The sequence below is a fragment of the Lipotes vexillifer genome, unplaced genomic scaffold (genome assembly GCF_000442215.2).
Source record: "Lipotes vexillifer unplaced genomic scaffold, Lipotes_vexillifer_v1.1 scaffold1396, whole genome shotgun sequence".
NCBI classification, from domain to species: domain Eukaryota; kingdom Metazoa; phylum Chordata; class Mammalia; order Artiodactyla; family Lipotidae; genus Lipotes; species Lipotes vexillifer.
Window position 1 is genome coordinate 712,607 of NW_006777671.1, and position 12,432 is coordinate 725,038.

The 12,432-nt window shown below is 39.7% G+C and overlaps 1 protein-coding gene across 1 annotated transcript in view; it reads left to right on the top strand.

Annotated features, from left to right (window-relative positions):
* Positions 1–11,298, top strand: part of MAML2 (mastermind like transcriptional coactivator 2) — a 363,852-nt gene extending 352,554 nt beyond the window's left edge. The window contains exons 4-5 of the mRNA XM_007451252.1: positions 2,444–2,555; positions 7,932–11,298. Coding sequence (XP_007451314.1) covers positions 2,444–2,555; positions 7,932–8,950 — 1,131 coding nt within the window. The 3' untranslated portion in view covers positions 8,951–11,298. The remainder of the gene's footprint in view (positions 1–2,443; positions 2,556–7,931) is intronic.
* Positions 11,299–12,432: the final 1,134 nt, after the last annotated feature.

Here is a 12,432-nt window from a genome sequence, read left to right on the forward strand (position 1 = left end):
AGGAATGGTTGCATATTGCCACATTTGGGTTCATGGAACATCTCAAGCTGTTTCTTAAACATTTAGGGTTTGGGCAAAACCAGAAAGAGTTTCACCAACCACTTTTTCCCTTAATTTGTAAACCCGTATTTAAAAGAAATGTAATCCATATGCTTCTGATTCATTTACACTTAGCTCATCAAAATTGTGTTTTATATGAATTACTTGATGCCCCCAAATCCCTGTGAGTCTTTCAAGTCTTTTTCCTTAGAAACAAGAATTTGAATTTGGTTTGTTGTTGTTTTAAAGCCACTTTTTTTCCTTTATAGTAGATTTATTCTACTTAGAAGGTTTGGAATTTGTTGGGAAACTGAGAAATACATGGTTTAAGTGGGTTCTAAATTGGGCAGCCCACATTTGGCTTCCATCTAATTAACCCATCTGTTACAAGGTTTTCTTTTCTATTTATTGACTTTTCTATAATTATATTGTTCTCTGTATACCTATGCCAATTATTTTTATCTTCGAAAAAGGGGGTTGCTTTGGGGTTCATGCAAAGTTTCAGTGAAGCCATTCTAAAAACTTCCTGATCCATACTGAGAAACAAAAAAAGAATCTCCTGATGTCCAGAACTGAGACAACACTCACAGCCAGGCTATTTTGTTCTCTGTTGGACATAAACAGTTTTACAGAACACTAAGCTCAGACAGGATTGCTCTGAGACCATGATAAAATGAGACAAAAGAAGGCCACTTCATAATTTTGTCTAAAAACAGACATAAACAAGGTCACTGTGCAACTCACAAAATAGGAAAAATTCCCCTCTTTTGCTAAATGAGTGACAAATAATTCTTTACTCAGTCATAGACTCAACCTCACTTTCTGACAGCTTACAACCTAGAACAAATCCTCGCTTCCTTAGACCCTCCCTAAATCACCCAGTCAAAGCCCAAATCCTATAACAGGTTCTTTCTAATACGCTCCTGCTGAGACACCCTATGGTCCCCCGTGATGTGCCTTCTTCCTCGCTCCAGTGAGTGATAAACCCAACAGGTATGTTCCTGTTACTGAACGCAAATTCATGTGCCCTACACACAGCGAGGCCAAACAAACCAAAACGTCAGAGTTTGGAGCAGAGAAAGGTTTATTGCAGGTCCAGAGAAAGGTTTACTGCGAGGAGATGGGTGGCTTGTGCCCAAAAATCCCCAAATTCCTTGAAGGGTTTCAGCAAAGGACTTTTAAAGGAAGGTGAGGGAGGGGAGTTGTTAGTTGTTGTAAACTTCTTGGCGTCGGAATCCTTTGTTTTTGCAGCTATCCATGTAGGTCAAGTCAGATGTTCCCATAAACCTCCAACAAGACAAATGTTATTCTCTGTTCTGTAACTTTCTATCTCTATATGAATAGACTCTTAAAGGTCAGAGCCCTGAGAATAGGCTATCCTGTATATTTCAGGCTGTAGGCAACATTCTTTTATAAAAGGTGCAGAGCCAGCAAGAGTAAGCACAGGAAAAGGGCCAGATCTAATATGGAGTCAGATTTGTTCTTCCCTCTACATTCCTGGTGGTCTTTGGCTGAGGCCACTGACACTATAAAAAGAATGCCCCTGTTTCCTCTGTTAGCCCCCAAAATCACCTACTCTAAAGATCTAAAGGTGGCTGATTCCAGAAGGAGGAAAAGAAGGGAGACTGGGAAATTTCTGGGCTCTGAGAATGGGGCGCAGAGAAACGAAGCAGCAAGAGGCCCTTGCATTGTGTAACCGGAAAGCCTAAGTTTTTGACTCAGGATTTGGTTTTGGTTCTACCACTGTATGATCTTGGGCAAGTTACTTAACCTAAGGAAGCTTCCATTTCCTTATCTTTTAGGTGGGAATAACCATGCTTACTTTCGATGGTTGTTTATGAGGGGGAAAAAAATAGGTAATATGCACAGAATGCCTATATCAGTATCTGATAGGTTATCTCCTCCAATCTCAGGTTGCCAGATTTAGCAAATAAAAACATAGAATGCCTGAGTGTCCTGCACTTTATCTGGCAATCTTATTCCTACACCTTACACACTTGGTAGGACCAAAATTATATATAGGTACCAAAGTATATCAGGTGTGCTACAAAACAAAACTAGAAATCCTCACCTCAGAATTCATAGAAATTTTGTCCTCACTGAAAGCTAATTGCAAAATAAAGAAAATGAGAGTAGTTACAAGACCCAAAACACATGTTGAAGGTTAAGGAGAGGTAGAAATTGCACTTTCATGCGGGAAATTGAAATTGAAAAGTTTTGTCTCTAAATAAGGTCCATGATTCACCACTATGACTGCAAATCATGGATAAAAACTAAGTAAGATCCATGATTCACAACTATGACTGCAAAATTTTTCTTATATTCTTACTTTTTTGAATCTACACATTTTTACAAGTGAGAAAGTAACAATGCAGTTTAATATGTTTTCATTTGTGTTTTCAAGGAGAAAATTGCTCCACAAGATCAGATAAACAGACATTTGACAAGGCCACCCCCAGATTATAAAGACCAAAGAAGAAATGTGGGCAACATGCAGCCAACAGCTCAGTATTCTGGTAAGTGTTCTTAAAAATTAATAAAAATCATAACTGTGCAAAGAAGAAAACTGTTCAGTTGTTAGTATTTCCTCCTTCCCCCATCTCATATTTAATTGTAACATCTTTCTTAGACTCCTTCTCTAGCTCCCATTTAACTTTCAGATCAAGGCCAAACTGGAATTTATTTTAGTCTACTCATCAGTTTTTCTTGCTTATTTTTGTTCCTTATTCACATATTTCACTGCTCTCAGGACTACCTGTGAGAGTCAAAAAAGCATAAATATTTTCTAACAGCTAGGTTCAACCATTCTCCTCCCAACAGCATATCTTGACCCAGGTAGTGTAAGGTAAGCAGACATTTCTCCCTCATAGTCACATTTGTAACTTACATAGTGCCCAATCTTTTCATCTCCACCTTTGGGCTCATCCCCCTAAGACAAATAGCCCTATCACCAAAAAATAATTGAAAAGCAAATTAAGTCTTTAGGAAGTCTCTCAAAAATACCAAAGGTGGATTGCATTTAAAATATAAAGCAAGAGGGTTCCCTTTTCTCCATACCCTTTCCAGCATTTATTGTTTGTAGATTTTTTGATGATAGCCATTCTGACCTGTGTGAGGTGATACCTCATTGTATCATTGATCTGCATTTCTCTAATGATTAGTGATGTTGAGCATCCTTTCATGTGTTTGTTTGCAATCCGTATATCTTCTTTGGAGAAACGTCTATTTAGGTCTTCTACCCATTTTTGGATTGCGTTGTTTGTTTTTTGAAATTGAGCTGCATGAGCTGCTTGTATATTTTGGAGATTAATCCTTTGTCAGTTGCTTCGTTTGCAAATATTTTCTCCCATTATGAGGGTTGTCTTTTCCTCTTGTTTATGGTTTCCCTTCCTGTGCAAAAGCTTTGAAGTTTCATTAGGTCCCATTTGTTTATTTTTGTTTTATTTCCATTTCTCTAGGAGGTGGGTCAAAAACTTGAGGACACGGGGGAGGGGGAAGGGTAAGCTGGGATGAAGTGAGAGAGTGGCATTGGCATATATACACTACCAAATGTAAAATAGGTAGCTGGTGGGAAGCAGCCGTATAGCACAGGGAGATCAGCTCAGTGCTTTGTGAACACCTAGAGGGGTGGGATACGGAGGGAGGGAGGGAGATGCAAGAGGGAGGGGATGTGGGGATCTATGTATACGTATAGCTGATTCACTTTGTTATACAGCAGAAACTAACACACCATTGTAAAGCAATTGTACTCCAATAAAGATGTTAAAAAAAACAAAACCAAAGAATAAAGCAAAACTTCTTAATGGGTATCAATGTAAAATAGGTGGCAGACACTACCCCTAAAATCCCTCCCTTCCACTCTCTGAACTCCAAAAGAACCTCTTTTAAACATAGCCTCTGCTACCCCTGCCTTCCCCTAGTCAGCATCTATTCAAGCCTTTCTGCCCAGAACTCTCTGCAGCTTCTCATATAAACTAAGCTTGTCCTCTATTTTCCTAAGTTCTCTCTGCTTAAGGCCATAAAGGAGATTCTCTAAAGAAGGAGGGGCTGTGAATATTTCTGTTTATTAATATTTTCTGGTCCTGTTAAGTGTAGTAATCAATATGTTGCTCTCATTTATTTAAACACTTTCAAATGCACCAGATTGCCTCTTTCCACTAAAATTAGGAATGGGCTATATATATTCCACTCTCTAAGATTACTTTGCTTCAGGGCAAAAGCAGGATTCTCTGAGTCTGTCCTCAAGGAGGTTGAAAGACAATATGGGTATTATTTGGAACATGCCTTCTTATATCATGGCCTATCAGTGGCTTTGGGGGAAGCTAAGAGCCCTCTGAAATATTATATCAAATTCAAGGTGAATGTTTGTGCTTTTCTTTTCCCATTCATATAAAAGATTCCCAAGGATAGCAGTGTAAGGCTGGTTTGGTGGCTCTACCATGTTAGCAGGGATCCAGGCTTCTTTTGTCTTTCTACCCACCTTCTTGAGCATACAGCTTCCATCCTAAGGGTTGCCTTGTGGCCACCACATCACCAGTCTTCATATCCATATTCCATACAGAAAGGTGAAAGAGGGGAAAAGGTAAAATGGCCTCCCAAATGAGTCAGATTCCCTTTTTAAAGTAGGTTGTTTTGGACACTCATCTAGTAACTTCTTTTTTTTTTTTAATTAATTAATTTATTTGTTAATTTTGGCTGTATTGGGGCTTCGTTGCTGCACACAGACTTTCTCTAGTTGTGGTGAGCAGGGGCTACTCTTCGTTGTGGTGCACAGGCTTCTCCTTGCTGTGGCCTCTCCTGTTGCAGAGCACGGGCTCTAGGCACACGGGCTTCAGTAGTTGCAGCACATGGGCTCAGTAGTTGTGGCCTGTGGGCTCTAGAGCGCAGGCTCAGTAGTTGTGGCACACAGGCTTAGTTACTCCGCAACATGTGGGATCTTCCCAGACCAGGGATCGAACCTGTGTCCTCTGCCTTGGCAGGTGGATTCTTAACCACCTGTGCCACCAGGGAAGTCCATCACCTAGTAACTTCTGCCTTTAGCCAGAATTTATTCATATGGACCCGCCATCAGCAAGGATGTTTGGCAAATGTGGTTTTTCAGCTGGGCACATTGCTGCAAAATCAAGGCTCTGTTTCTAAAGAAGACAGGGAGGTTGGGTACTTGGGAGGGACCTAGAAGTCTCTTCCATAGTGCATATGGGCATTTTCCTGAGGGAGGCGACCTTAGCAACCAGCTGCTAACCCCAAGATGGGTAAGAATTACCACTCTAGAGCATTGTACTTCACATCTCTTCTGAGAATGAAATAAACAACAAGCACAACACAAACTCTTTTATCATTTTTTATTTCAATCTCAGTACTATGATAATCACCTTGCCCAGATGTTAATATTAAAAATGATGTATGGGGCTTCCCTGGTGGCGCAGTGGTTGAGAGTCCGCCTGCCGATGCAGGGGACACGGGTTCGTGCCCCGGTCCAGGAAGATCCCACATGCCGCGGAGCGGCTGGGCCCTTGAGCCATGGCCGCTGAGCCTGCGCGTCCGGAGCCTGTGCTCCGCAATGGGAGAGGCCACAACAGTGAGAGGCCCGCGTACAGCAAAATAAAAATAAAACTAAGTTAAAATGATGTATGAAAAACACCCAGAACAATTTCTACCACATATTAAGAGCTTCTAAATATTAACTGTGATTAATATTTTTTTATCTTTATGGAAATTCTCCCTATTCTAGTTGTTTAAAAATAAAGCTTTCCTCATAAACCTTCTCAGGGCATATTGTTAAAATAGGGGGCACCTAGAGGGAGTGATTTTTTTTTAATATAAATTTATTTATTTATTTATTTTTATTTTTGGCTGCCTTGGTGTTCGTTGCTGCGCATGGGCTTTCTCTAGTTGCAGCAAGGGGGGCTACTCTTTGTTGCGGTATGCAGGCTTCTCATTGCGGTGGCTTCTCCTGTTGCAGAGCATGGGCTGTAGGCATACAGGCTTCAGTATTTGCGGCACGCAGGCTCAATAGTTGTGGCTCATGGGCTCTAGAGCGCAGGCTCAGTAGCTGTGGTGCACGGGCTTAGTTGCTCCGTGGCATGTGGGATCTTCCCAGACCAGGTAGATTCCAGCCCTCTGCACTGTCAGGTAGATTCTTAACAACTGCGCCACCAGGGAAGTCCCTAGAGGGAGTGATTTTTAAAGCCTCGAAATTTTTTCCATAGCATTTCCATAATGGAAATTCTCTTCTCATGAAACCTTCAGATACCAAGCTTGATATTGCTTAAACTCATTAGCAGCCTGTGCACTCTGAGTTATTGTCCAAGTTTCTCCTATCTGACTCTGATCCCTCTTATCAAACACCGCCCTACACAGTCAGGGCCTTGTGCTAAACCTGGAGATACAAGGAGATAAAGAGACTGTTCCTGCCTTCAAGGGGGATGTAGTTTAGTGGGGACATATTTTAAAACAAATAGCAAGGCCTTCAGTCTTTCAAGGTGTGTACCATGCTAGCTATCCTCAAGCAGTAGGGGATATGCTAGGGTTATAATTGCAACCATGCTCTCTTCACATACTGCCATTCTGATACTCATATGTGTGTCTAGTTCTCTGTTTCTCAGTATCTCTGATTCTCTGGGCCTCCCTGCCTCTCTGCTGGGAGAGTACTTTAAAAGAGTATCTTTCTGCAAGTTATATCTTTGCCTCAATCTCTCATTCACTCGTTCATTCATTCATTCATTCAATAAATATCAATTGAATACCTACTTTGCACCATCCACTGAACTTGGAGAATATGACAGTGAACAAAACAGGCAAAACTTCTTTCTCTCATGGAACTTATCATCCAGCAGGCACTTTTATCTTTCTGGCATTCCATTTTTGCCTCTCAAGATGTCTTGCCATGATGATTTTAACCTCTTCAAGCCAGGAAGATTTCAATGTGTCAGTTGATCACTATCCGATAGGTGGAACCTCCTTATTCAACAGACTGTGATTGAGTGGTCCCACATTCAATCACTTATTTACAGGTATCAACATAGCTAGCTGGCACTTGGAGGCTCCATGTATTTCCCAATACAGAAGCTAAATGCTAAATGAAAACTTGAAAGAGCAAATGCAGCCTGAGAGAGGAGGCTGGAATATCAGGGAAAGCTTAAGGAAGGAACTTGGACCTTGGCCTGAGCCTTTGAAGAAAAGATAGGGCTTGGTGAGGTAAGAAGGGCATCATATGAGAAGGAAATGGCGTGAGCGAAAGTAGTTCATGATGTGTGGATAACAGTGCGATAATAACTAATCCTCCTAGAGCAGAGGGCTTTCTGTATGGAAATAATCACTGGAGCATGGATTACATTGAATTCCAGATGTTTGAAGAGATGGGAATTTACCTTTCTTATGGCAGCTTCTTGAGTGGGGATGCAGATGAAAATTGGATATGATTTTCAAGGCCATAGACTTGGACCATTAATCTAATAGCCATGTATAGGGTTCATCCACATGTTCTAATTTGGACCCAGGGATGACCAGTAGCATGGATTTCATGACAGCTGGATAATCAAAGTTGTAGTCTTTGGTCTTGAAACAGAGTAAAGCTAATTCAAAATGGAAGATTGACTATCATTTCCCCTCAGTGATTCCAGAAGAAAAATAAAGTAAAGCCTAAAAATAGAACCATTGTATTTCAGTCTTCTTTCTATAACGTGTAAACTCTTGACCAAGGGGTAACTTAGGGTGATACTTCCCCCCAAAAGCTGTCTTATTCCTTTTATATAATATGCTATGATGATTATTTCCCTTTATTTGTTCTTACACCCAAAGGCAGTCTCAGAGCTGATAAGCTATTGTAAATCACTATAAGAGAAGAGATAACCTACTGTTATGAACTAATATAATTATCTTCTTTTTCTCAGGTGGCTCATCAACAGTGAGTTTAAACTCTAACCAGGCTTTGGCAAACCCAGTTTCAACACACACCATTTTAACTCCAAATTCCAGCCTCATGTCTACTTCTCATGGGACAAGAATGCCATCCTTATCCACAGCAGTTCAGAACATAGGGATGTATGGGAATCTGCCTTGCAATCAACCTGGAACATACAGCGTCACTTCAGGAATGAATCAGTTGACCCAACACAGAAACCCAAACCAATTGATAGCAAATCAAAACAACCCTCTGATGCCCCGGCCACCCACTTTAGGGCCCAGTAATAATAATAATAATGTGGCCACTTTTGGAGCTGGATCTCTTGGCAATTCGCAACAATTAAGACCAAATTTAACCCATAGTATGGCAAGCATGCCAGCACAGAGAACGTCGAATGTAATGATCACATCCAACACAACAGCACCAAACTGGGCCTCTCAAGAAGCAACAACCAAACAGCAGGAAGCGCTGAAATCTACAGGAGTCCGCTTCCCCCCAGGCACACCTACAGCCTATACTCCAAACCAGTCATTGCAACAGGCGGTAGGTAGCCAGCAATTTTCCCAGAGAGCAGTGGCTCCCCCTAATCAGTTAACACCAGCAGTGCAAATTAGACCCATGAACCAAATGAGTCAGACATTAAATGGACAAAACATGGGTCCACTCAGAAGTCTGAATCTCAGACCCAATCAGCTAAGCACACAGATTTTGCCTAATTTGAGCCAGTCAGGAACAGGGTTGAGTCAGTCGAGGACAAGCATAAGCCAGCCATCATCCCTGACAACTGGCAGTTTTCCTTCACCCAACCAAAGTTCCAGGGCTTTTCAAGGAACTGACCATGGCAATGACTTAGCTTTTGACTTTCTCAACCAACAGACTGATAACATGGGCCCTGCCCTAAACAGTGATGCTGATTTCATTGATTCTTTATTGAAGACAGAGCCTGGTAATGATGACTGGATGAAAGACATCAACCTTGACGAAATCTTGGGGAACAACTCCTAAAGAAGAAAAGGGAGACAATTCACAAACTCCAAGCACTAAAAGGCAGTATTTTACAAGGACTCTGTAAAGGCCAAACTGTTGACTTTTAGTTGGACTCTATGAAGATACCTTGGCTTAAAAATGGAAAGCAGAAAGTAACTGTAGCGGTGAACATTTTGGTCCAAATGCTTGTTTTAAATCTCAAACCTGGAAGTAAAACATTGGGATCACTTTTTCCCTGTCTACACCCCAGAACACAGTATCCAGTTTATCCAAACAGAACTCTGATGTTGATGTGTAATTAGTTGTGTAAAATAGGCTCCCCAAGCTCCTTTTCTCCCTGAAAGAAAAGTAATAGAACTTCTGGCTTGTTTAAACCCCAAGTCATGCGGAGGTACTAGTTCCAAGCAACAAGCAACAAATTCCTTAATTTTCTCTAACAGATATGAAGTGTGGTTTAATCCCTCCACTCTGTCTTTTCATTTAGGTTTCCTAAAACTTCCAGGGTAGATTGAAATGTTACAGATTTGTTTGGAGTAACCAAACAGTGTCCTAAGTAAACGAAAACTGGAGAACATAGAGAACACCCAGTGGACTATAGAATTTCTTCCCCAGATTCATCCCCTCACTTTTTCAGTTTTCCCACATATCCTATACTTCAAGATGCTGTGTCTAGTGATGAAACAAGAACGCAGAGATGGCCAACATTTTTCCACAACCAATTTCCAAATCCAGTTTCTGAATCTTAGGTTCAGTCGTGACCTATCCTAATCATACTGAAATGTTAGTGCACATGTGTCTGCATCAGATTTCACTACTTAAAAGGGAAAACACCACATCAGGCATTGCTATAAAGGAGATGTATTTGACCACAAATAACTTGGGGTGTTGCTTACTATGATGATGACTGCTGGTTAGTCCCCAAGCTGAGTGAAATTGAACCTGGCCCTCTCTGCTTATTTTGGTGACCAGAGACTGGTTTGTAAGAAAAGGAAGTTTGGAGGCCAAAGCTGACAGTAGAAGGTATCATGTTTTGGTTGAAGATAAGAAGCAAAAGGTTAGGACCAGGGATGGTGGGTACGGGTGTGTACAAATCTATTTCATAGGGTTTGAAGGAAAGCATAATTGAGACAAAAAATAATCTGGCCTTATTTGGACACATTATTTGGGTAAACAGCTAAATAGAATGTGATCTATTAATAGCAGTCTACTCATTCTTCTGTCCCTGATGTGATGAATCATTGCCACATGCTAGATGGGCCCTTCATATCCAGGTTTTCTCCCTCAGGGCTGAGCACTGTATCAAAGAAAGAGTTCCTATTGAGTTGTGTAACAGATCAGCTGCAAAATGGCAAAGATGTGTGCTGATTTGGGATGTATGCAAAATATCTCTATCATTTTCCTCATTACAGGGGAACACAGGTTACCTTCAGCTATTTTAGTTATACACTCTCATATTCAATTATCAAGTGATATTTAACTGAAATCATTTAATAACTCTTTAAATACCTTTCTAAAAAGAACACATTTTGAAAGTTCTGCAAAGCCCTCTTGCAATCTTTAAAATGTCTAGAAGCACTCTCTTTTACACAATACCAACATCACTGGCCCGGAATCTTTTCTGTGCTAGGTTGTAAATATAAATAAATTACTTGTTTTGTAAACTTTTGTAAAGAATATTTTGGTAGAAATACTTAAATCATATTCTTTGGGTTATATTTATACATATGTGAAATAAATATACTATCAAAAGGTTATATTTTATACAAAAAGTAAATTGTTACCTTTTGTATGCTAATATACAAAGTTTTGTATCATATGATGGTTTATTTTTAGCTCTTACACTTCAACCCTAGGTGGTCAAGTGGGAACTTTTGAAAACTATCAAGAGGCTTGTTAGACAAATTTATATTCTGAAACCTCAATAAGAAAGCATTCCAGGTTTCAACTTTCCTTTTTTTTTTTTCCTGCTCCCAAATTCTTTTTTAAACCCATAGTTGTGTCTTGTTTGATTATTCTGCCGTGCACATTGTATTGGTCCTTGTTGCATGTGGTCTACTGTGTGTTTTCCCATTTTATAAAACAGTGTTTCTCCATGCAAAAAAGTAAGGAAAAAGTTATGTACATATAAACGCTTTTATTTTATGGCTCCTCCATGTTACTGTATATATCTGCCAGCACATCCCAGTTATACTCCTGTGATTCAGCTTATTTTTACCCTAACATAAATAGTATGTTTTGTAGTAGCTATCAAATTTAAGAGATAAAGCAATCAAAATGTTTGGATTTTCTTCTATCTTAATGTGAATTTCATAATTAATGTCTATTTATTCAGCTATTCATTAAAATACAGGATTCTTTGGAAAAAATGGTGTAGTCTATAGTTTCTGTTTGTTGGCAGCCTATTACCAAAGATGATGTAATTTTCCTGAAAGCTGAGATAATGACGATTTGATAGACATATGCAACCAAAACTTAAGGATTTACAACTTAAAAGCTATGGAATACAATCTCCCTTTTACAGAAATACCAGACTACTTAACTGTTGGCATTGTTTATCATTCTGACACATTATACACGAGATAGAAGTAATTTTCTTTTTTTTTTAATTCAAAGACTAGAAAGTCTTTTAAGCAAATAATTCATTCTTGGCTTTGTGTTAAGCCCAATGAAGACAAATAACTCTGCTCTAAGTGAATGCACTAATATTACTTGCATTACTGTAACTGTACCCATAACTGTAAAGATTTCAACTTGTAAGACAAGTATTTTGTATTGCGTGTAATTTCATGTGTTAAAAAAATAGTTTAAAAAATTCAGAAGTGGTTCTCTTGTATGAAATCATGCTTTCAGTCACCAACAATATTGTTGCTCTATCACAGAAAGTTCTGATGGGCAAATTTATTCTCTGGGAAGCTTCTAATACTAGTGAAATGCTGATGTGACTCATTTCAATATTCTTTACTTCACTTAGAAAGTTTGTATTAAGATCCCATATGCACAGCAACTGCTAAATACTGGAGAAACACAGCCTAATTCTCAGGCACAGCAGACCTTTGCCTGGCCTGCTGTGTGGCATTTGGGCAGACCAGGCTGAGTGAACACAGGGCCAGGTAAACACAGCCTCACTGAGCATATTTACACAGTCCTTCTTGGGAGTCAAGGAGGTTGAGAGAAAGATGGGCCTTTGTAGGAGGCAAGGGAAACAATTCTATCAAATTTTCTTGCTCCACTGTTGAAATATGTTGCTGGGGTTCCATTGTCCCTTCCCCCTCTGCCAAAAAAGATGGGTGACATTATCCTTTTTATTAGCATTATTAATGGAGCAATAATAAAATTTATATTTTATGTAGTGCCTGACCAATGACTCTGGAAGGTTGTAAACAAAATCAACATCAATAAAAATAAATAAAAGGCATACAAATTAAGAGAAAGAAATGTGTAATTCTAAAATTATCCAGTCAATCCTAGTATGTACCCACGGAAGGATCCTTGAGAGTAAA